This window comes from Sorex fumeus, unplaced genomic scaffold (genome assembly GCF_029834395.1).
Source record: "Sorex fumeus unplaced genomic scaffold, SorFum_2.1 ptg000086l, whole genome shotgun sequence".
Lineage (NCBI taxonomy): Eukaryota > Metazoa > Chordata > Mammalia > Eulipotyphla > Soricidae > Sorex > Sorex fumeus.
The window spans coordinates 11,180,619-11,203,545 of NW_026606143.1; the positions used below are offsets into that span (position 1 = coordinate 11,180,619).

The 22,927-nt window shown below is 40.0% G+C and overlaps 1 protein-coding gene across 2 annotated transcripts in view; it reads left to right on the forward strand.

The window, feature by feature from the left end:
• SRPX (sushi repeat containing protein X-linked) overlaps positions 1-22,927 on the forward strand; it is a 152,699-nt gene that overhangs the window by 122,982 nt on the left and 6,790 nt on the right. For both annotated transcript variants that reach the window (XM_056131228.1, XM_056131229.1), the window contains one exon: positions 1,412-1,533. In XM_056131228.1, the coding sequence (XP_055987203.1) occupies positions 1,412-1,533 (122 nt within the window). The remainder of the gene's footprint in view (positions 1-1,411; positions 1,534-22,927) is intronic.

Below are 22,927 nucleotides of genomic sequence, written 5' to 3' on the forward strand. Positions count from 1 at the left end.
ATTTGCTTTCCCTCTGGGTTGACATACTATGGTTCATATGTCTAATCTGACCCACTGCTGTTTTTTGTTAGTAAACATCCACAATCACTCAGTCTTGTGAAGCCCAAAATTTTACTATCTGGGGCTGGAACGATAGCACAGCGGTATGGCGTTTGCCTTACACGCAGCCAATATGGCCGAATTCGATTCCTCTGCCCCTCTCAGAGAGCCCGGCAAGCTACCAAGAGTATCTCGCCCACGCGGCAGAGCCTGGCAAGCTCCCCGTGATGTATTCGATATGCCAAACACAGTAACAAGTCTCACAATGTTACTGGGCCCGTTCAAGCAAATCGATGAACAACAGGAGGACCGTGACCGTGATTCCATCATTCCTTAACACCACCTTTGTATTACATTTTTTTTCTTTATTGAATCACCGTGAGATACACAGTCACAATGTGTTGCATTTCCATTTTAACCAGAGTCTTCAGGAGAGGTTTTGCAAATTTGCACCATTTCTATCACCAGATGTTCAGTGGAGATGTGAACAAATAAAATTGAAGGCCAGATGAATAGTACTGTGTATGTTTCCTGAGCACAGAGCCAGGAGTAAGCTCTGAGCACAGCTGGGTGTGGCCCAAAAGACAAAAATTTGGGAATTTGAACTTTCTCATGTCACAAGATTTGCCTAATGTTAGGTTTTTGTTTCTTATTGCCATTACCGATGAGGCCTCCTGGCATTGAAGTTGAGTGGTCCCATTTCCAAGGCTCCTGCCAGTAACTCGTCAGAGGGCTGGAGCCTTTTCACTTTACTTCCCCCAAGTTTGGGTGTCATGAAGGTTTAAGGAAGGGATATGTGGAGAGTGGAAGCAAGGGCATAGAAGAAGCTTCTGGAAATAGTCTCTCCTTACAAAAACCAAATTAGAATCCTCTAAGTGTGGTCTCGAATACTTTTTAGGAAATTTGACTCATTGCAAGGTCTCACTCCATCTGGAAATACACAAGCTGCCATTTTTTTCCTTTTTTTATTTTTGGGTCACACCCAGCAGTACACAGGCTACTCCTGGCTCTGCACTCAGAAATTACTCCTGGCAGTGCTCAGGGGACCATATGGGATGCTGGGAATCGAACTCGGGTCGGCCGCATGCAAGGCAAATGCCCTACCCACTGTGCTATTTGCTTCAGCCCCACAAGCTGCCATTTTACTTTGGTTTTCAAAAATCCTATTTCCAAGCTCTTTCTGAATGATTCTTCTTGAAGGTCTTTATATTTACTGGTTTAATCCCATTTCCTCAGCTTTTCAGGACAGTTAGGAGTGGCTAAATAACTGTCCCCAAACAGGCCGGTGATGCTTCTGTCAGCCTGTGTTTTGACATGGAAGTCTCTATTCTGCAGTACTCAACGGCCACCTATTGTTTTTTTTTCTCCCCAGCAAGCACAGTGTGGCCTGGATCTTCGACATATCACTGTGGTGGAACTGGTGGGTGTGTTCCCGACCCTCATTGGCAGGATTAGAACAAAGATAATGCCTCCAGCCCTAGCTATGCAGCTCAGGTAAGGGGATGTCCTGTCTCTAATTCTGACCCCCTCATAAGGGGACTTGTTTGTTTCCTCATGAGCTTTCCTGATTAATTTCCATTCTGGTAATGATTGCGGGTATCCATCAACATTTAATAGCTTTTTTATCCATCAACATTTAATCGCTTTTATTCAGGGATATTATTTATTATAGCCATGCTAATTGGCATGCTGCTTTTTGTCCAAATAAATCACATAGTGGGTAATTACTCGGGTTAACTTCTTTCCCCATCGGGTTATTATTTTTGCTTGGACTTTGTTTTTCTGTTTGGGGTAGGAGAGGAACAAAAGAGTCTTTCAGAAGGACCTAAGAGATCTTTAATGCATATCAGGAGGGCAGGCATCCAATTACCCTTCCCAAGCCTCTTCTAAGGCACCATACCCCTATTTTAACAATTTTATTGTGATTACACTTATAAAGCCAAAACTGTGCTGTTCAGATTCTGATGAACATAATTCAAGATCCAAAATGTAATTCCGGAACAATCCAGTTTTCTTACATCTCTTGACCACTATGAAAATGATAATTAGACAAAGAAAAAACAGACAGAGAAAAACTGCTGAAAATCCTTTTTTACACATCCTCTTTTTTCTCCCACTGGAAAGGAAGGTACAGACCTCATTCTAGTTTTTCAGGATCCTGGTTGATGGCAATATTGTTGAAGCAACATCCAGATCATATGTTTTCCATATTTCTTCATAAAGGGAAGGGAATAAAAAATACATTGCTAGAGCATAGAGTTGGAATTGAAGGTAAGGTGTTGGCCTTGCATGCAGATAATCCTGGTTCAATCCTCAGGTTCTACATGTGGTCCCCATAGCCTCACTAGGAGTGATTCCTGAGAACAGAACTACACTCTGAGCACAGCCAGGTGTGACCTAAAACCCCCTACTCCAAAAAGGCCCATGTACTTCTTGCTTCATATTAGAAACAAAGTTGCGCATTCATGGTCCATTGTCCAGAACACATTACATATTTTTGATCAAGTTTCAAGGACTTCTAGAAAACTTAGTCTTTCTATATTTGCAGAATGAAAAAGCACTTGATAACTCTTATCACAGATGTTCAAGGGTCACAAAAATTCCTTGAGAGATTAAATGATAGAAATATATCATTAACACACATGATATTACAAATAGATACCATACCTTCTTTAATTTCATTTTCTGTTGTAAGGGCACACCCAGCAGTGCTCAAAGCTTATTCCTGGGCTCTGAGCTAAAAGATCACTCCTGACAGACTTGGGTGGACCATATGGGATGTCACCTACACTTCCTTCATGTGTTTTATTTTTTCAGGGATTGTAAGTGTTTAATAGATCTGAGCATATATTAATTCCAGTTTGGGTTAGTTTTTGTGGATGGTGTTTGATAATGGTCAGGATTAATTTGTTTAAATGTACTTGTCAGGATTATTCAAGAGATTTTTCTTTTTCCATTGTATGCGCTCATGCTGGTTTTTTTTTTTTTTTGCAAATTAATTGCCTAGGTATGTGTGGATATGTTTCTTTCCTCTCAATCCTGTCAGTACAATAAATACAATTGACATGTATATCTCCTATTATTGGAATTTCATGCTGCATTGACTACTATCATTTTATAAATGTAGTTTGAAGTTGTGGGGTCTGATAACTTCATCTGTCTCCCTCCAGATTGTTTTTTATATCCAGGGACTTTTGTGATTCAAAGCTTCATGATTTCTTGGGTTTCTGTGAAAAATACTGCTTGAATTTTTATAGAAATTTTTTTTCTTGCTTTTTGGGTCATACCTGGCGATGCACAGGGATTACTCCAGGCTCATGCACTCAGGAATTACCCCTGGCGATGCCTGGGGGACCATATGGGATGCTGGGAATCGAACCCAGGTCGGCCGCGTGCAGGGCAAATGCCCTACCCGCTGTGCTATCACTCCAGCTCCATATAGAAACATTTTAAAAGGCTTTATGTAAAATCATTTTAACAGTGCTGTTTATTTCAATTCATGAGAATGGAATAGCTTTCTATTGAGTTTCTCGGTAGGAAGCAGTGACTGTCCTCTGTTGCTACCTTTGTGACATCCAGACACCTCAGTTTTTTGTTTGTTTGTTTGTTTTCATTTTGTTTTTTTAGTTTGGGGGTTTTGTGAGCTACACCCAGTGGCTTTTACCAGCTCGGCTCAGGAGTGACTCCTGGTGGTGTTTGGGGACCGTATGTGGTTCCAGGAATTGAATCAAGGTTGGCAGTAAGCAAGGCAAGCGCCTTACCCTTTATATATACTAGGGAATACAGATGGTAATCTGACCTGTAATTTTATTTCTAACTCCATTGCTAGAATTTTCTAGTAATTTTTCTTTGAATAATATATATATACATACATACATGTATATATTCATTCATGTTTTAGTTCTCTGAGCTACTATAGTACTCCATATGGTGAGGATAATTTAAGCAACAAAAAGTTGCATAAATAAATCTCAGACTTAATCCCATGTCAAAAATTCTCTGGAGACTCCTTAAAACAGATTTTGGGGCACCACCCAGGATTTGATTTAGTAGAATTTCAAAGGGACTTGAGAATTTGCATTTCTTTTTTTTTGTATTTTGTTTTTTTAATTTTTTAATAGTGAGACATCATGAGGTACAGTTGCAGACTTACACATTTTTGTGCTTGGGTTTCAATTATACAATGATCAAATACCCATCCCTCCACCAGTGCCCATTTCCCACCACCACGGATCCCAGTATCCCTCCCACCCCCCATCTCCCCCATCCAACCCTGCTTCTGTGGCAGGGCATTCCCTTTTGTTCTCTCTCGCCTATTGGGTGTTGTGGTTTGCAAAAGAGGCAAGAGGTGACAATCATGTTTAGTTTATAGTCTACTTTCCGCATGCTTCTCCCATCCTGGGAGGATCCTCCCAACACCTTTATTTGGTGTTCCCTTGACTATCTAAGCTCCCTTTTCCCCTAGTATGTGTGGTTGGCCTCCAAGCCATGGAGTAAAATTCCTGGTACTAATCTCGGCCATTCTTGGGTTTTAGTCTCCTATTTTGTTATTTTATGTTCCCCAGATGAATGCAATATTTCTATGTCTATCCCTTCCTTTCTGAGTCATTTCGCTTAACATGATACTTTCCATGTAGTACCACTTGTATGTAAATTTCGTGATTTTGTCTTTTCTAACAGCTGCATAGTACTCCATTGTGTAAATGTACCAAAGTTTCTTTAACCAGTCATCTGTTCTCAGGCACTCAGGTTTTTTCCAGATTCTGGCTATTGTAAAGAGTGCTGCAATGAACAGACAATTGCAGATGTCACTTCGACTATACTTTTTTGCCTCTCTGGGATAGATTCCCAGGAGTGGTATTGCTGGGTCAAATGGGAGCTCAATTTCTAATTTTTTGAGAATCGTCTATACTGTCTTCCAAAAGGGCTGAACCAGTCGGTATTCCCACCAACAGTGAAGGAGTGTCTCTTTCTCACCACATCCGTGCCAGCACTGGTTGCTTTTGTTCTTGTGGATATGGGCCAGTCTCTGTGGTGTGAAATGATATCTCATTGTGGTTTTGATCTGCATCTCCCTGATGATTAATGATGAGGAGCATTTTCTCATGTGCCTTTTAGTCATTCGGATTTCTTCTTTGTGAAAGTTTCTATTCATTTCATCTACCCATTTTTTGATGGGGTTGAATATTTTTTTTTGTGGAGTTCAATCAGTACTTTGTATATCCTTGACACTAACCTCTTATCGGATGTGTATTTGGCGAATATCCTTTCCCATTCTGTAGACTGTCTTTGTATTTTGGTCACTGTTTCTTTTGAGGTGCAGAAGCTTCTTAGTTTAAGATAGTCCCATTTGTCTAGCTCTGTTTTCACTTGCTTGGCCAGCGATGTGACATCTTTGAAGACACCATTAGCTTCTATGTCATGGAGGGTTTTGCCAACTTTTTCCTCAATGTACCTTATGGATTCCAGTCTGATGTTGAGGTCTTTAATCCACTTGGATCTTACTTTTGTACATGGAGTTAGGCAGAGATCTGAGCCCATTTTTTTGCATGTAGCCGTCCAGTTTTGCCAGCACAATTTGTTAAAGAGGCTTTCCCTGTTCCACTTCACTTTTCTTGTCCCCTTATCGAAGATTAGATGCTCGTATGCTTGGGGGGAGATGTCAGTATATTCAACCTGTTCCATTGGTCTTCAGCTCTGCCTTTGTTCCAGTACCATGCCGTTTTAATTATTACTGCCTTGTAGTAGAGTTTGAAGTTAGGGAGGTTGATTCCTCCCATTTTCTTTTTCCCAAGAATTGCTTTAGCTATTTGTGGGAACTTATTGTTCCATATAAATTTTAGGAGTGTTTGCTCCACTTCTTTGAAGAATGTCATGGGTATCCTAATAGGGATTGCGTTGAATTTATACAGTGCTTTGGGAAGTATTGCCATTTTGACAATGTTAATTCTCCCGATCCATGAACAGGGGATATTTTTCCATTTCCTTGTATCCTCTTTTATTTCCTGAAGTAGAGTTTTGTAGTTTTCTTTTTACAGGTCCTTTACTTCCTTAGTTAAGGTGATTGCTAGGTATTTGATTTTCTGGGGCACAATTTTAAATGGGATGGTTTTCTTCATGTCAGTTTGTTCTCTTTCACTGTTCACATATAGGAAAGCCATGGACTTTTGGGTATTGATTTTATAGCCTGCAACTTTACTATACAAGCCTATTGTTTCTAGAAGTTTCATGGTAGAGTTTTTAGGATTCTCTAAGTATAGTATAATATCATCTGCGAATAGTGAGAGTTTGATTTCTTCCTTTCCTACCTGGATGCCTCTAATATCTTTTTCTTGCCTAATTGCTATTGCAAGTACTTCCAGTACTATATTGAACAGCAGTGGAGAGAGTGGACATCCTTGTCTCGTCCCTGATCTTAGGAGGAAGGCTCTCAGTTTTTCGCCATTGAGGACGATGCTTGCTGTAGGCTTGTGGTAGATGGCTTTAACTATATTGAGGAAAGTCCACTCTATCCCCATTTTGGCTAGGGTTTTCATCCTAAATGGGTTCTGGATCTTGTCAAATGCTTTCTCTGCATCTATTGATATGATCATATGATTTTTATCTTTTCTTTTGTTGATATGGTGGATTATGTTGATTGATTTCTGAGTGCTAATCCAGCCTTGCATCCCCAGGATGAATCCTACTTGGTCATGGTGTATGATCTTTTTGATGAGTAGTTGAATTCTATTTGCTAGTATTTTGTTGAGAATCTTCGCATCTGTGTTCATCAGGGATATTGGCCTGTAGTTTTCTTTTCTCGTGGTGTATTTGTTTCCTTTTGGTATTAGAGAGATATGGGCTTCATAGAAACTGTTTGGGAGAGTTTCCGTTTTTTCAATTTCCTGGAAAAGCTTGAGAAGGAGTGGTAGTAGGTCCTCTTTAAATGTTTGGAAAAATTCACTAGTGAATCCATCTGGAACTGGGCTTTTGTTTTTGGGGAGACTTTTGATTACAGTTTTGATTTCGTTGATGTTAATAGGTCTATTCAGATACTCCAGATCTTCTTGATTCAGCTTTGGGAGATTATAGGAGTCCAGGAATTTGTCCATTTCTTCTAGGTTCTCTTGTTTTGTGGCATACAGACTTTCAAAGTAGTCTCTGATGATCTTTTGGATTTCTTTGGTTTCTGTTGTGATATCCCCCTTCTCGTTTCTGATTCGGTTTATTAGGGGTTTCTCTCTCTGTTTCTTTGTGAGTGTTGCTAGTGGTTTATCTATCTTTTTTTTTTTTTCTTGAAGAACCAGCTCTTGGTTTCATTGATCTTTCCGATTGTTTCTTTGGTTTCTGTGTCATTGATTTCTGCTCTAAGTTTTATTATCTCTTTCCTTCTGCCTGATTTAGGCTCTTTCTGTTGATCCTTTTCTAAGGTCTTGAGTTTTGAAGTCAAGTTGTTTATCTGCTTCCTTTCTACAGACCTAAGATATGCTTGCAGAGCTATAAAATTTCCCCTTAATACGGCTTTTGCTGCATCCCATAGGTTCTGGTAGCTCGTGTCTTCATTCTCATTTGTTTCCAGGTATCTTTTGATTTCCTCCTTGACTTCGTTCCTGACCAACTCGTTGTTCAGCATTGAGTTGTTTAATTTCCAGGTGTTTGATTTGTTTCTCCGTGTCTGTGTGTGATTCACTTCTATCCTCAGTGCATCATGGTCTAAAAAGGTGGCTGATACTATTTCTATCTTCCTGATTCTGTTGAGGTATGTTTTGTGTCCTATCACATGGTCTATTTTGGAAAATGTTCTGTGTGCACTGGAGAAGAATGTGTATTCTTTCTTTTTGGGGTGTAAAGCCCTATATAGGTCTATAAGCCCTTTCTCTTCTATTTTTTCTTCCAAAGCCAATGATTCCTTGCTGGGTTTTGTTCTTGTTGATCTGTCCAGAGGTGATAAGGTGATGTTGAAGTCTCCAAGTACTATTGTGTTGCTAGCAATGCCCTCCTTAAAATCTGTTAGCAGTTGTTTTAAATATTTAGCTGTTCCCTCATGAGGTGCGTATACATTTAAGAGTGTGATTTCTTCCTGTTGTACGTATCCCTTGATGAAGAGAAAATAGCCTTCACTGTCCCTTCTAATCTTTTTCAATGTGAAATTAATGTTGTTGGTACTAGTATGGCCACCCCAGCTTTTTCGCAGGAGCTGTTTGCTTGCAGGATAGTTTTCCATCCTTTGACTTTGAGTCTGTGTTTGCTCTGAGTGTTGAGATGAGTTTCTTGTAGGCGGCAGAATGTTGTGTTCTGTCTCTGTATCCATTTGCCACTCTGTGTCTCTTAAATGGTGAATTTAGACCGTTGACATAGAGAGAGTATGGTTATGGGGTTTTGTGTCATCTTTCTGTAAGGGTGTGTTGTGGTTGTAGGGTTTGTCTTGTCTTGTAGTAGCCCCTTTAGCCCTTGTTTTAGGTTTGGTTTTGAGTCTATGAAGTTCCTGAGCTGCTGTTTATCTAGAAAATAGTGTACCGTTCCTTCAATTTTGAGTGAGAGTTTAGCCGGATAGAGTAGTCTTGGTGAAGCATTCATATCATTGAGTTTTTTCACTATATCTCGCCACTGCCTTCAGGCTTGGAGGGTTTCCTCTGTTAGGTCTGCTGTGAATCTAAGGGGTGCTCCTTTGTATGTGATTTCCTTTTTTGCCCTTGCTGCTTACAGTATTGTATCTCTATTGGTAGCATCGATCATTCTAACTATAATATGTCTTGGAGTGTTTCTGTTCGGGTCTCTTTTAGCTGGCACCCTTTGGGCTTCTTGAATCTGAATGGCTGTATTGTGGAGCTCTGGGAATTTCTCGGCAATGATTTGTTTAACCATGGTTTTTTCATTGGAATTGTTTCCCTGAGCTTCTGGTAGTCTAATGATTCTAATGTTGTTTCTTTTGGAATCGTCTCCTAGGACTCTGATTCTCTGTAGACCTATTTTGAGGTCGTTTGCCACTGTTTGTTGTTGCATGTTGGCTTGGTGCAGTTGATCTTCCAGCTCACTGATTCTTTCCTCAGCTGTGGTCATTCTGTTTTTGAGGGAACAGACTGAGTTTTTTATTTCATCTATGGAATCTCTTATCTGTGCCATTTCTGTGCGAAGCTTTCCAATTTCCACTCTCATTTCTTCCTGTATTTTGTCGATTGTGCGATCGATTGTTTCTTTCATGTCCTCTTTCAGTTTAGCAGATATCTGTCTGACTGTTTCATTGAGTTGATTGAACATCTTAATGACTTCATATCTGAATTCTTTGTCAGAGAGGTCCCTAAGGTGGCTAGCACCTACTGAGACTTCTGGACTTGTTTCCTTGTTGTCTCCCTGTGGCGGGGATTTGCATTGTTTCTTCATGTTGGTGTCTAGGTGTAGGGCTTCGATTTCTTGGTTTGAGTAAACTACTTGTGGCCACGTGAGCGTTGTCCCTCCCAAAATTAGGCCACGCCCACTTTTAAAGCCACGCCCACTTTTTAACGCCACACTCACTTCTAAAGTGGCCACGCCCCCTCGGATACCTGGTGTGTGTCCAGGGAGTAAAGACTTGGTGGGTGGAGAGAAGAGACCAGCTCGGCTTTGCGCAAGGGAGAGGCAGAGAGGCTCAGATCTGCTTTGTCTCCTGGCGTCAGGGGGGATTCCTGGGGGCTTGCATGGTGAAATCCAAGTCCCGGGTTTGAGAAGCGGCGGGAAAACTGAGCTGGGTGGGTGGGGAGAAGAGACCATCTGGGCTTCGAGAATTTGCATTTCTTGAGTTGCCAGATGTTGTTCTGGAAATCACACTGTGAACACTACTGGCTTAGCGTTTTACCAGAAGATTCGCAAATTACAAATGGAAAGTTGACCAAAAAATAGCTGCAAAGACTTAGTTCAAAAGAGATAGAAAAGTTTATTAAAAGGTTGAAGTGAGAGGCTGGAGAGATAGCACAGGTAGGGCGTTTGCCTTGCATGCAGCCAACCCTGCTTCGATTCCCAGCATCCCATATGGTCCTCTGAGCACTGCCAGGAGTAATGCATGAGTGCAGAGCCAGGAGTAACCCCTGTGCATCGCCGGGTGTGAACCCAAAAAGCAAAAAAAAAAAAGTTGAAGTGAAAGAAACTCCCCAGCTGGGAAAAGAACTTAGTATAGAACAAAGTATGTTTGTGTGGGGGAGGCAGGGGGGTGTGCAAGGGGGATTCTGTAGAAAAATTGGGTCTTTGAGTTTCTTATCAATGCACAAGATTAGTACAAAGAATGTGGGGGTTCCTTTTTGTTTTACAAAGCCGTCTGGCTAATTTTGGACCTTTTTATGTTACTGAGATAATAATAACATCCTGTATAATTTGTATTTCCACTTAGACATGAAAAGATCTTGTATTTCCACTTAGTGAGCTGTCTAGTCATTGAAGGCCTTTTAGGTTATTTATATGCCCATCTGCCCCAGTGTTTCCCATTATCTCTTACATTCCAGGTGAATCCAAGGCCAGGGAAAACTATTAACTTCCTCAGTTTCAGAGAGAAGCCAGGAATTTGCTGAACATTTGAAATATAAAATGGGGACAGTTACAATGAAGCTGTTTACAGCAGCTGGCAAGGGGAATCTGAGGCTTGCTTTTTCATTGTGATCACTCAGATGCACCAACTAATGAGTTTGATATTACACCCCAAGTCCTCTTTATTAGCTCTAGCCACAAGAAACAAAGAATGTGGCAAGTGGATGTGTTGGGTTTTCTCCTTTTGAATTCCTACCCTAGAATCTAGTGCAGAGGCAAAGAGGCTAGTTAAGCAAAGCATGGGAAACATGCAAAAAGAAATGGAATGCCTGGAGAATCAAAAATGTGGATTTCTCAGTAAAAATCTGTAATTTGAATCTTCTTTTCAAATAGCACTGAAGTCATTATAAAGCAGTTTAAGGGAAGCAGGAGAGAGAGAGAGAGAGAGAGAGAGAGAGAGAGAGAGAGAGAGAGAGAGAGAGAGAGAGCGCATGGTGTTTCAAGGTCACTACTTGCCTGTGTGTTCTCTTGTTTCTTTTAGATCTGCGTGGTTGGAATAAATTCTTGCTCCCCAGAATGATTTTCTAGAAACTGTAAGAACTTTAAGAGCAAAAAGTGCCATTTTCATACATTTGTAAGGTATAGCTGACATACAATGTTATTTATAGTTACCGACTATAACTATTTGATATTTGTATATACTGTGAAATGATCACAGTAAGGCTGGTTAATACCTATCACCATAAATAGTATACTTTCTTTTACTTCTTTCTTTTCTTTTTTTCTTTTTTTTTTCTTTTTGGGTCACATCCAGCACAGGAGTTACTCCTGGCTCTGCACTCAGGAATTATTCCTGGCAGTGCTGGGGGGGGGGGGGAGGGACCATATGGGATGCTGGGGATCGAACCCAGGTTGGCAAACGCCCTACCCACTGTACTATAGCTCTAGCCCCCCCTCATATTCTCTTTCTTGTGGTGAGGACTTTTAAGATCAACTCTTAGCATCTTTCACAAATGCAATATAAAATTACTGTAGTCACCATGCTTTATGTGACATTCCATGATGTATTTTACAACTGAAAGTTTGCACTTTTTGATCTTCCTGCCCTTGGTTCACATACTTGTTCCTGGTAACTAGTATTTCTATGACTTAGCATGATATTCTCATATTTCATCTATACTATTGCAAATGCAAAGATTTTCTTTCTGTGTTTGACTAATCCTGTGTGTTGTGTGCATGTATGTATGCATGTATGTATATGCCAGTATAACACACCACATCTCTACTTGTTCATCCACTATTAAAATCTTGTTTCTGTATCTTGGCTGCACAATACTGTAAATTAATTAGCAATAAACAATGCTAACAAATCTTTTCAAGTTTGTGTTTTCTTTATTTGGGGTGTTAATTTGTTTGTTTTTGAGCCACACCTGGCAGTGCTCAGGGCAAAATCCTGGTTCTATGCTTCAGGATCACTCCTGGTAGGGCACAGGGGTATCATATGGGGTGCAGGGGTTCAAACCCGTGTCAGTCACGTGAAAGGTAAGCACCTTACCTGCTGTACTATTGCTCTGGCCCTGTGTGTTAATTTTTATTGAATAAACTTAACATTGTATAAATATGAGTTATAAACTTTATTACTTTGTTCATTTACATATACTCTTTCCTTTATAATTTATTACATTTATATATATACATGTATATACATACATACATACATATTGTCTATATTCATTACCAGCAGGGCTGGAGGGATAGCACAGTGGTAGGGCATTTGCCTTGCGTGCAGCCAGCCCGGCCGAGCCGGGTTCGATTCCTCTGCCCCTCTTGGAGAGCCCGGTAAGCTACCAAGAGTATCTCGCCCGCGCGGCAGAGCCTGGCAAGCTACCTGTGATGTATCCGATATGCCAAACACAGTAAAAACATGTCTCACGATGGAGACATTACTAGGCCCGCTCGAGCAAATTGATGAACAACGGGAGGACAGTGTTTTTGTTTATATTCATTATACTATGCATTGGATTTCTATGGCATATTTATTGCCAATTACAAGTTTATATTATATTTTTTCTTTTTGGGTCACACCCAGTGATGCACAGGGGTTACTCCTGGCTTATACACTCAGGAATTACTCCTGCCAGTACTCAGGGGAACATATGAGATTCTGGGAATCAAACCTGCATCAGCCGCATGCAAGGCAAACACCCTACCCACTATACTATCACTCCAGCCCCAAGCCCCATAAGTTTCTATTCTTTTTTTCCTTAATTTTATTGAATCACTGTGAAAAAGTTACAAGCTTTCATGCTTGGATTACAATCACACAATGATCAAACACCCATCCCTCCACCAGTGCACATTCCCCACCACCCCCTCTTCCTCACCCCCCTGCCTCCATGGCAGACACATCAATTTCACTTCTCCACCTCATCATGTCTTTCTGTCAGTATAATGTTCTCAAGCTCCATCCTTGCTTTCACAGGTGACAAAATGTCTTCCTTTCTTGTGACTAAATAATATTTCATTGTGTAGATATACCACATTTTTTATCAATCCACCATGAGATAGTTACAAAGTTGTTCATGATTGTGTTCTATCATACAGTGTTCCAACACCTGTCCCTTCACCGGTGTACATTTCCTACCACCAATACCAATGTTCTCAGTTTTCCAGTTTTCCTCCCACCACCCCACTCCCAGTCCTCAGTCCACAGTCTCAGTCTCTCTCTCTCTCTCTCTCTCTCCCCCCCCTTTTGGTATTTTTTGTGGTTTCACAGAAATACTAGGATTCTTCTGTTTCTGTGAAGAGTGACAAAGGTATTTTAATGTGGATATGTGGATCTGCAGATGACTTTGGGTAAAATGGTTATTTTAACAGAAATACTTCCATTCTATTACCAATAGATGAGTTCTCCTCTTTTATTTCAGTAGTCATAGTTTCATTGTACTGATTTTTAATTAGCTTGATAACTTAATTCCAAACTGCATATAGTTATAAATGGAATTTATTTCCTTTTGAAAATGCTTCATCATTAATGTAAATCAGTGCAATTGATTTCTGTTGATTTTTGCATCAGGCAAGTTTACTGATATCTTTCATTAGCTCCAAGAGTGCTTATTTGTTTACTTATTTTTAAATTAAAAAATGGAAGTGGGGGGAGTTTGGGCCACACTTGGCAGTCCTCAGGTCTGACTTCTGGCTCTGTGTTCAGGGACCACTCCTGGCAGGCTCGGTGGACCATATAGGGGGGCTGGGAATTAAATCTAGGTCAGACATGTACAAGGCAAACATAACATAAATTACCTGCTGTTCTATATCTCCGGCCCCTGTATCCAGGAGTGTTTTTAATGAACTCTTCAGGATTTTCTATATAAAGGTTATACACCAGCAAATAGAAAAGTTTCCTTTGCAATGGGATGGCTTTTGTTATCGAAGAAAAATTGAGTTTTTTTTTTCGAATTGAGTTGCCAATGAATTGAGTTGGCAGTGACTCAAAACACATACTATATATTGAAAGGGAGTGGGAATGGAAATTCTTATGTTGCTCCTCATCATAGAAGAAAAGGTTTTGGATGTGTGTGTGTGTGTGTTACTAGTGATAAGATCTAGTATTTCATAATGTTAGGCATGTACTCCACCACTGAGTCAAATAATTGGGCCTCAAAGGCTTTTTATTTTTCTAAAATAAAATGGTTTTGTTCCATTAAATATACTTTTTCTATAGGGTTTATTATATATTGCCTTTATTATGTTGAAATATATTTACCCCGTTGATTAAACATTTTGTGATAGGAAGTTGTTGTTAAACAAATGCCTTTTCTGCATCTATTGGAGTGATTGTGTGATTTTTATAAATCATTTTTAATGTGTATCACATTGATTTTAGTGCTTGTGAAATCATCCTTACATCCTTAAAACAAATCCCGTTTGATCAAGACAAATGATCCTGTTGATGTCTTATTGAATTTGGTTTGCTGATATTTAGAGATTTTTCATCTATATTCACCAGAGATTGGCCTGCAATTTTCTTTGGAAGCATTATCTTGTGTTTATGAAGTTTGAGAAGGATTAGTATTAATTCTTCTTTCAATGTTTGATAGAATTCATCAGTGAATCCATCTAGTCCTGGACTTTTGTTGAAAGATTTTTGTTGAGTCAATGCTCTTACTAGGAATTGGTCTGTTCAGATTTTCTATTTATTCGTGAGGCAGTCTTGGTATATTTCTAGGGTATCTAATTTGTTGGCATATCATTTATATAAGTTTCTTATCCTTTGAATTTCTATATTAGTAGTTGTAACAACTCCTTTCACTTCTGATTTTGAACCCTTTTCTGGTGATTTTAGCTAAAGATTTATCTCTTTTTATTTGTCTTGGAGGGTCCACACCTCTCAGTGCTCAGGGTTTGTTCCTGGCTCTGAGCTCATGGATCACCTGTGGTGGGGCTCAGAGCACCATATGTGATGCCAGGGACCAAACTTGGGTTGGCCACATGAAAATCAAATACTTTCACTTGCTTTTAACTTGCTTTTTGTTGTTGTTGTTGTTGTTGTTATAGTACTTTTAGTCAGTACTATATCTCTATCTCCTGTATTTAACCTTTGACATTCTATATGTAGCATATATATTGGATCTGTGTATGCATATTCTTGAATCTGTGCTTCCTGGAGTTGAAATTGTTTCATTTTCCCAGTTTAGGGAACATTTCAACACTATTTTCTTCCCAACTCTTTCCTGCCCAAGTCCCTTAAGATTTATGTTTACATTTTCTCCATTCTTCTAGCTGCTCTGATTGGGGTTTCCACTCCATTGCATTTGAGTTCACTAAATTGTTTTTGCTACTTCATTTAGTCATAAGCATATATTGCAGTTCAGTTATATTATTCCATAGGATGTTGTCTCATAGTGTGGTGTCTGTTTTCTTTTTGCCTTTGTGATTGGGTAAGTTATAGTCCAGTATTCAAATCCACTGTTCTTTATCATGCTTTTGAACCTTTGAATTTTATTTTGAGTGCAGTTATTTTCCAGCTCTATTACTTCTACTTGACATTTTATATTATCTATCTCTGTTGAAGGTCTCACTGCATTCACTCACTCTTATGAATTCAGTGACCACCTTTAATATCATTACTTTGGACTCAATCAGGTAAACTATCTCATTTTAAAAGGCTTTCCAATTCCCCTCACCTTGTTTGGTTGTTTTGTTTTATGTGGGACATTTTCTCTAATTCTTTTCTCTTAACTGTGTTGGATTCTATGTATTTGGTGAAGCAGGAACATCTCTCAGTATTGATGGAGTAGTTTTGTATAGGAAATAATCTTGATGTTTACATCCTTAAAACAAATCTTAAAGTAATACTCTACCGTTTTCCTTTGTTGTGTCTTAAACCTGGAGTTGTCTAAGGTTCCTGTTTTTAATAGCTTCTGCAAGTGAGTCAACATCTGTCAGTGTCTCCAAGAGGAAAATCTCAGCACCCAGAGACTCAATCTTATTGAAAGCAGACCCTTGGGCAGAAGTTTTAAAGGCACAGTTCAGTGTGACCATGATCAAAATTCCTGCTGTTCACCAGAGCCAAATGATGTGGAGGTGTTCTCTGGGGAATGGTCACAAAAATTAGGACTTCAGTTGAGTGTACAAGCTCCTTTCTGTCAGACATCTGTGAATTGTGGCAAAGCAGCAGAGTACAAAGACATGGACTACAGGCTATATTCCGAGAGCCCTTCTGTATGCTCTGTGTGTGCCAAACCGGATGTCTGCCTCTGCGGCCAAATCTCAAGGACAAGCAAATTATTTTTTAAAAATGTTTACAAGCAAATTATGCCTTTTTCACAGAAAAAAAATGTGTGTGAGTTGGTCAGTGGGGGGACATATGGCTCAGTCTGTCTGCAATAGCCTGGGTGTTATAGTTTGTCAAGAGTTGATTTTGGGCCAGAGCAATAGTACAGCAAGTAGACCACTTGGTTTGCATGCGAGCCAACTCACCACTCCGTATGGTCCCCCAAGCCCTGCCATGAGTGATCTCTGCTAGGTATAGTCATTCCTGCCCCCTCCTCCTGCCTAAAACAAACAAAACAAAAAGAACAGACTGACTGTTGAAAGTCCTGTGGGGTAGACTCCTGGGCTGGAGAGGTAGTACAGTGTGTAGGGTAATTGCCTTGCATGTGGCCAACCTGGGTTTGATCCCAAGCATCACATATGGTCTCCCGAGCATCGCCAAGAGTAATTCCTGAGTACAGAAACAGAAGTGACCCCTGAATATAATTGGGTGTGGGCCAAAAAAAACCCAAAATAAAACACTCCCTCCCCTCCCCCCCAAAAAAAAACCCCCCAAAGTCCAGAAATATATACTTATCTGGTCACCAGAACCAGAAAATCAACTGTTATACCCTGAGTGGCACACACACACACACACCATGGCAAAAAATACATCTAGAACTCCTCTGCAATAGAATCAGCCACACTCTGGAGCACGGCAGGAGGAGCATAGGGCCCACATTCCAGGGAGCCATTCAAGGATTTTCTGTATAGATATAAACCCCACTAGATGCCAAAGTGAGGTGATATAGAACTGGTTTATGGCAGCAGTCACAAAAATCAGTGGACCTAAACTCCTTTTAGGCACAAGGAGGTCAACTCCTTTTGGGAAGATACTAGCTAGCTGGGGCTAGGCTGAAAGAGAATGCCTGAGAGGCATAGTCATTGCCCCCCTTGAATTTTGCCATACCAGAAGTCTAACACTCAAGCTAGGGCTCCTAGACAAGCAAAATGGTTTCTTTTCCAGAAATTTTAGAGCTGTGTTTGACTCTGCTGCCAGTGTAGTATGCTGGATGTAGTAGTCTGCCAAAAATTCTCTTCAGTTGTTGATGGCCCCCAGAGCTAGCCAAAGGATATCCCCTGAGCAGTAGCCACACACACACACACACACACACACACACACACACACACACACACACCACAAACCCCACAAAAAAAGCTTACAATAAAACCAAAGGCACCAGATACATGTAGAAGTTTCCCTGTAGGAAGCAACTGGCACTGTGGAATAAAGCGGAGGTAGGATTCAGAAATAGTGCCTCCTTGCTGGAGCAAGGCAAAGGGTGGGTGCAAAGATAACACCACCCTCTTTCCTCCCTAAAGCAAAAAGTGGGGAAATAGTGCTTGCTGGCTTCAGTAAGGTAGAGAGAATGAAGCAGGTGCCTAGCGACAAAGTAAACAAATGGCATCCAGCAGCTTTAGCAAATGAGAGGGAGAGTGAAAATGGCACCCACAACCAGTCTCTCTGTCTACTGGGAATATCCCAGCAGACTCTTTCTTGCTCCTTAATCTGATATTTTAAAATGGTCAAATGAGCTGTTTTCCACAGACAGCTTGGAAGCTTTTCAAACATCTGCTTCCATGCTACGCCCTGGGACAAGTTTCATGCATGAGCTCCTTAAAAGCCACTTATAAGTTTACCATGACCCCTAGCATCTTGTGTGTACAAATACTGCTGTTGATATTCAAATCTAGGTATCTTGGGGGTTTAATTCCCAGCTGCATGTCTTAAAAGTTGCTATTCCTGATGTGAGGCATGAACCCTTTGTGCTTCAGGGAGAAACTCTGGGTTTTGAATTTCCTCCCAGCTATGGTTTCCCAGTACTGGGCATTTTTATTTTAAACTATGACTTTTGACGAAATTCTCTCTGCATTTGCTTCCTATCTGCTTCTATGTTGTTTCATTTTTGTGCTCTCTGAAGTCATTCTAATAGTTATTAGCATTTCTCACCCAAGGAATTTGTTTATCTAGTTGTAGATTCCCTATGTCTGTGGGAAGAATGTGATTTAGGATCTCCCTACAATACCATCTCAAACTAGAGCATTTCATAAGATTTGAACCTAAAGTTCTCAATATTTTCCAGGGAGACCTCATTCCAGTCTGATTAGACATACTAACCTAGTTCTGGTACTACCCCTCATCCCACATTTTGTAGAGCGTTTGAATATCCAGTCCCAAGATTTCTGTGGTTTCTTGGCTACAGGAAGAGTTCCTGTGAATGTGTTGAGAGATTGATGGTTTGACCTTATCTCGTTCAATGGTGATTTTCCCCTTTTTATATCCTGTGACTGGCTCAAGGCATAGTGCTCACATGAAAACTGGGAAAAGAGGTAGCACATGGTGATGGTTTGCATCTTAGCCTCAGAGACTGAAACCTCAAATGCTCCAGTTCCTTTTTGGTTGTCCTTTCCCACAAGCTCCAGCCACAACATTGCTTGACTGCTTTTTTCATCTGAATCTGCTAACTTTTCTATTCATCTGATTCCTGGGACCCCCTGCCCTCACTCCATAAAAAGCTCAATATTCCTCTTTTTTGCTTTTTGTTTTGTTTGTTTTAGGGGCCACACCCAGTGATGCTCAGGGTTACTCCTGGCTCTGCACTCGGGAATTTCTCCTGGTGGTGCTGAAGGGACCATATGGGATGCCAGGGATTGAATCCAGATTGGCCACATGCAATGCAAGTGCCCTACCCATTGTACTATCGCTCCAGCATCCTGTATTCCTCTTCTTAAAGGTTTTAGAACAGTTTTATTTCCCTTCTCACCTCACATCATCCACATAATCAAAAATTCCTTAATGTAGCCTCTAAACCACCTACGCTCTTAAGAATCCAGGATACCTTGGCAGATAATGCTCTTATAGTTCTGGTGAATTAGCAATTAAGCTTCCCACTGACATACTATATAAATTATTCCCATCTTTTATGAGATACCCCCTGTAAAAGACAGAAGTGTTGTCAGTTTAGATTTTATGTAATACTCTTCAAAACTTTATCCATTGTGAGGAAAAGTATTTTGTTTTCCCTTAGGTTTATTGAGCTAAAACTGACACAGTACATCTCTGAACATTTTTAAGGTGTATAGCATAATGCTTTGCATATATTATCATTACCACAATAAATTAGCATCCAAAATATTTACAGATAAAAAGCAAAACATTTTTCCATGTGATGACTCTGGAAGTAAATCCTAAGAACTTTTATTTATATATATGTATATATATATGTCATCCATGAGCAGTGTTAGTTATAATGACTATGCAATGTGCCTGATACTAGAGCTAGAAGCTTGTTTCTAACTTGCTTCATAGAATAATGCCCTCAAATCTCAATATTGATGCAAACTATAGGATTTTTATTGCTGAAGAATACACTATTGCATGTATGTGCACACACACCTCACAGCTTCTTTTTTCATTTACCTGTTGATAGTTAGGTTTGTTTCCAGGGCTTGGCTATTATTATAAAGGTACTCTCATCATAAAGGTCCCAGATACATTATTGAGTTGGTGGCTTTCATTTCCTTTTGATTTATTCCAGAGCTAGAATCCCAGCAATAGAAGGGTACCTTTTTGTCACATCTTTACAAGAAATGTTTATTACTTTTTGACGGGGTATTTGGTTTTGGCTTTGGTAAAAGGATGCCATTGATCGTAAAGTGAGTTTGTAAGTGTTCACTCTAGGATTTCTGAGAAGAATTAACATTAATCCTTGTGTTTAGTAGAATTCATTATTGAAGCCATCTGATTCTAGGTTTTTCTTTGGAAAAGTTTTGATTACTAATTCACCCTTTACTAGATCTTAGTCTAAATTTAGATTTTTCCATTTCATCCTAACTAGTCTTGGTAGTCTTCAGTTTCTAAAAAAATTTTCCTCTTTATAGTGTGCAGGTTGTCCTGTTTGCTGACTTCTGTTTGTTCACGATAATCTCTTCGATCCTTCGTATTTCTGTGCTGTTAGTTCTACTATCTCCATTTTGTTTATAGTTGTTGATTTGAGTCCCCTCTGTTCTTTCACTAATCTAGATGAAAGGCTTAAGCTTTTTTCAGTGTCTCCAGATTTTCATTTCCATGCTAATCTTTCTTGCTAACTTAAGTTCACTTCTTCTTTTCTAATGCTTTATAGATTAAATTATTTGGGATCTTTTTTTACTTCTTGATACTTATTTCTATGAAATTCCTTTTTCTCAAAACTGACTTTGCTGCATCCCATACATTTTGGTCTTTTTCGATTTTTTTCTTTTTTTTACATTTTTCCCAATTCATTAGTTTGAGCAGTTAGTTTCCACATATTGATGGTTTTTGCAGCATTCCTCATACTGATGTCTAGCATTCTACTATTATGGTCAGAAGATAACTGGCATAATTTCAGTGTCCTTACATTTTCTAAGATTTGTCTTGTGGCTTGTGATGTATTATTTTTTTTATTTTTTAAAAAAAATTTAATCACTGAGAGCATTACAAAATTTTTCATGATTGCATTTCAGTCATACAATGTTCCAACACCCATCCCTTCACCAGTGTCATTTTCTAGCACTAGTGTCCCCAGTTTCCCTCCCACCCCTTCAAGCCACCCCTGTACCCCAGCCTGCCTCTATGGCAGGCACCTCTCTTCTCTGTCTCTTTCTCTTTCTCTCTCTCATTTTAGGCATTATGGTTTGTGATACAGATGCTGAAAGGTTATCATGTGTATCCCTTTATCTTCTTTCAACACTCAGTTGTTGTCCAGTGATCATTTCCAACTAATATTGTCATAATATTAGAGTCTCCTGCCCCCGTGCCTGCTGTCCTCACCGGGGCCCCTTGGAGGGAGGAGGGTTGAGTTTCTCTTCCCTCCCCCCACCCCTAGCAGAGCCCCAGCAACTGAGGACCTCCGGAGCCAGCCACGGCCATGCTGGGACCACTCTCCACACGTCCGGATGGGCCTCATGCATGAAAGAACTGGCAGGGGAACCCAGGCATGCAGGTCCCGGGGCTGAGGTCTCCAAGCCTACTTGGATTGGGACTGGGCCTTCTCCACCCAGACCGCACCCCCCCCCCCCATCTTCCAGTAGGTAGGCGTCACACCCACCAGCTGCCACCAGCGCCAGGTTGGTCCCATCTATGGCCAAGACGCAGAGACTATAAAATCCAGCTCCCGGACATTTTATTATCTTATTTTTCCTTTGGAGAACCTGGCAGGCTACCAAAAGCATCCTGCCCGCACGGCAGAGTCTGGCAAACTTCCTGTGTCGTACTCAATATGCCAAATCCCAGTAACAATGATGGGTCTCATTCTCCTAATCCTGAAAGAGCATTGAAATGGCTCTTTTAAAATCTCAGGGCTGGGAAGAAGGAGACGTTACTGGTGCCTGCTCGAGGAAATCGACTAACAACAGGATGCTCGTGCTCATTCTCATAATGGATCTTCCTCTATCTTCACTACTCTCCATCTCCCACACCATTGACCAACCAATGAGCAGTCCTTGTGGCCCATTTTCCCAGGCTTGGATATTAGTTTCATACTGTTTTTTTTTAAATCCCACAAATAAATAATGCAGTCATTCTATATCTGTCCCTTTCTTTCTGACTCATTTCATTCAGCACGATATTCTCCAAGTCTATTAATTTATAAGCAGATTTCATGACTTAATTTTTCCTAACAGCTGCGTAGTATTCCATTGTGTAGATGTATCAGTTTCTTTATCCATAAGCCTGTTCTTGGGCGCTCAGATTGTTTCCAGATTCTTGCTATGGTGAATTGTGCTGCAATGAACATAGGAGTGCAGATGGGATTTCTGCTGTGTTTTTTGGGCCTCCAGGGTATATTCGCAGATATGGTAGTGCTGAGTCAAATGGGAGCTTAGTTTCTAGTTTTTTTGAGGAATGTCCATATTGTTTTCCAAAAAGACTGGATCAGTCGTCATACTCACCAGCACTGAATGAGTGAGGGTCCCTTTCCCCCTGCCTCCACACCAGAACTGGTTGTTCTTGTTCATTTGTATATGTGCCAGTCTCTGTGGCATAAGATGAATCTCATTGATATTTTGATTTGCACGTATGATGTATTCTTAAAAAATGATTTACATACACTGAAGACTATATGGTACTGTTGTTCTATATATATCTACTGGGTCCATGTAGTCTATACTGTTGTTTATATATGCTGTTTCTTAATTGTCTATTCCAGCTAATACAACAATTATGGTACTGCTGCTTATTTCTCCTTTTTGCTCTTAGTTTTTTCTTAGTTTTGCTATTAGTTCATTTAGAATGTACTGCTCTGATGTTGGATGTATAAATTTTTAGTTGTTACATTCCCTGGATGAACTGACCTCTATCATTACTTAATGACAGGCTCTTTAAATTAAAAATGGCAAGTCTATTTTGTATAACTTTTATTTTAGTAACCATTTTCTTGGCATAATTTTCCCATCCCTCCTCTCTATTTAAGAATAAAAATCATTCTTTATATGCAGATTATCATTGGATTCTATTTTTACTGATGTGTGATGTTGGATTATATCACTATGTTTGAGTACAAGTTGACATCCCTTCAGTGTATGATCCCACTCCCACTTTCTAGTAATGGGTCAAATTGTCAGACTCCAAGGATTTTTATTT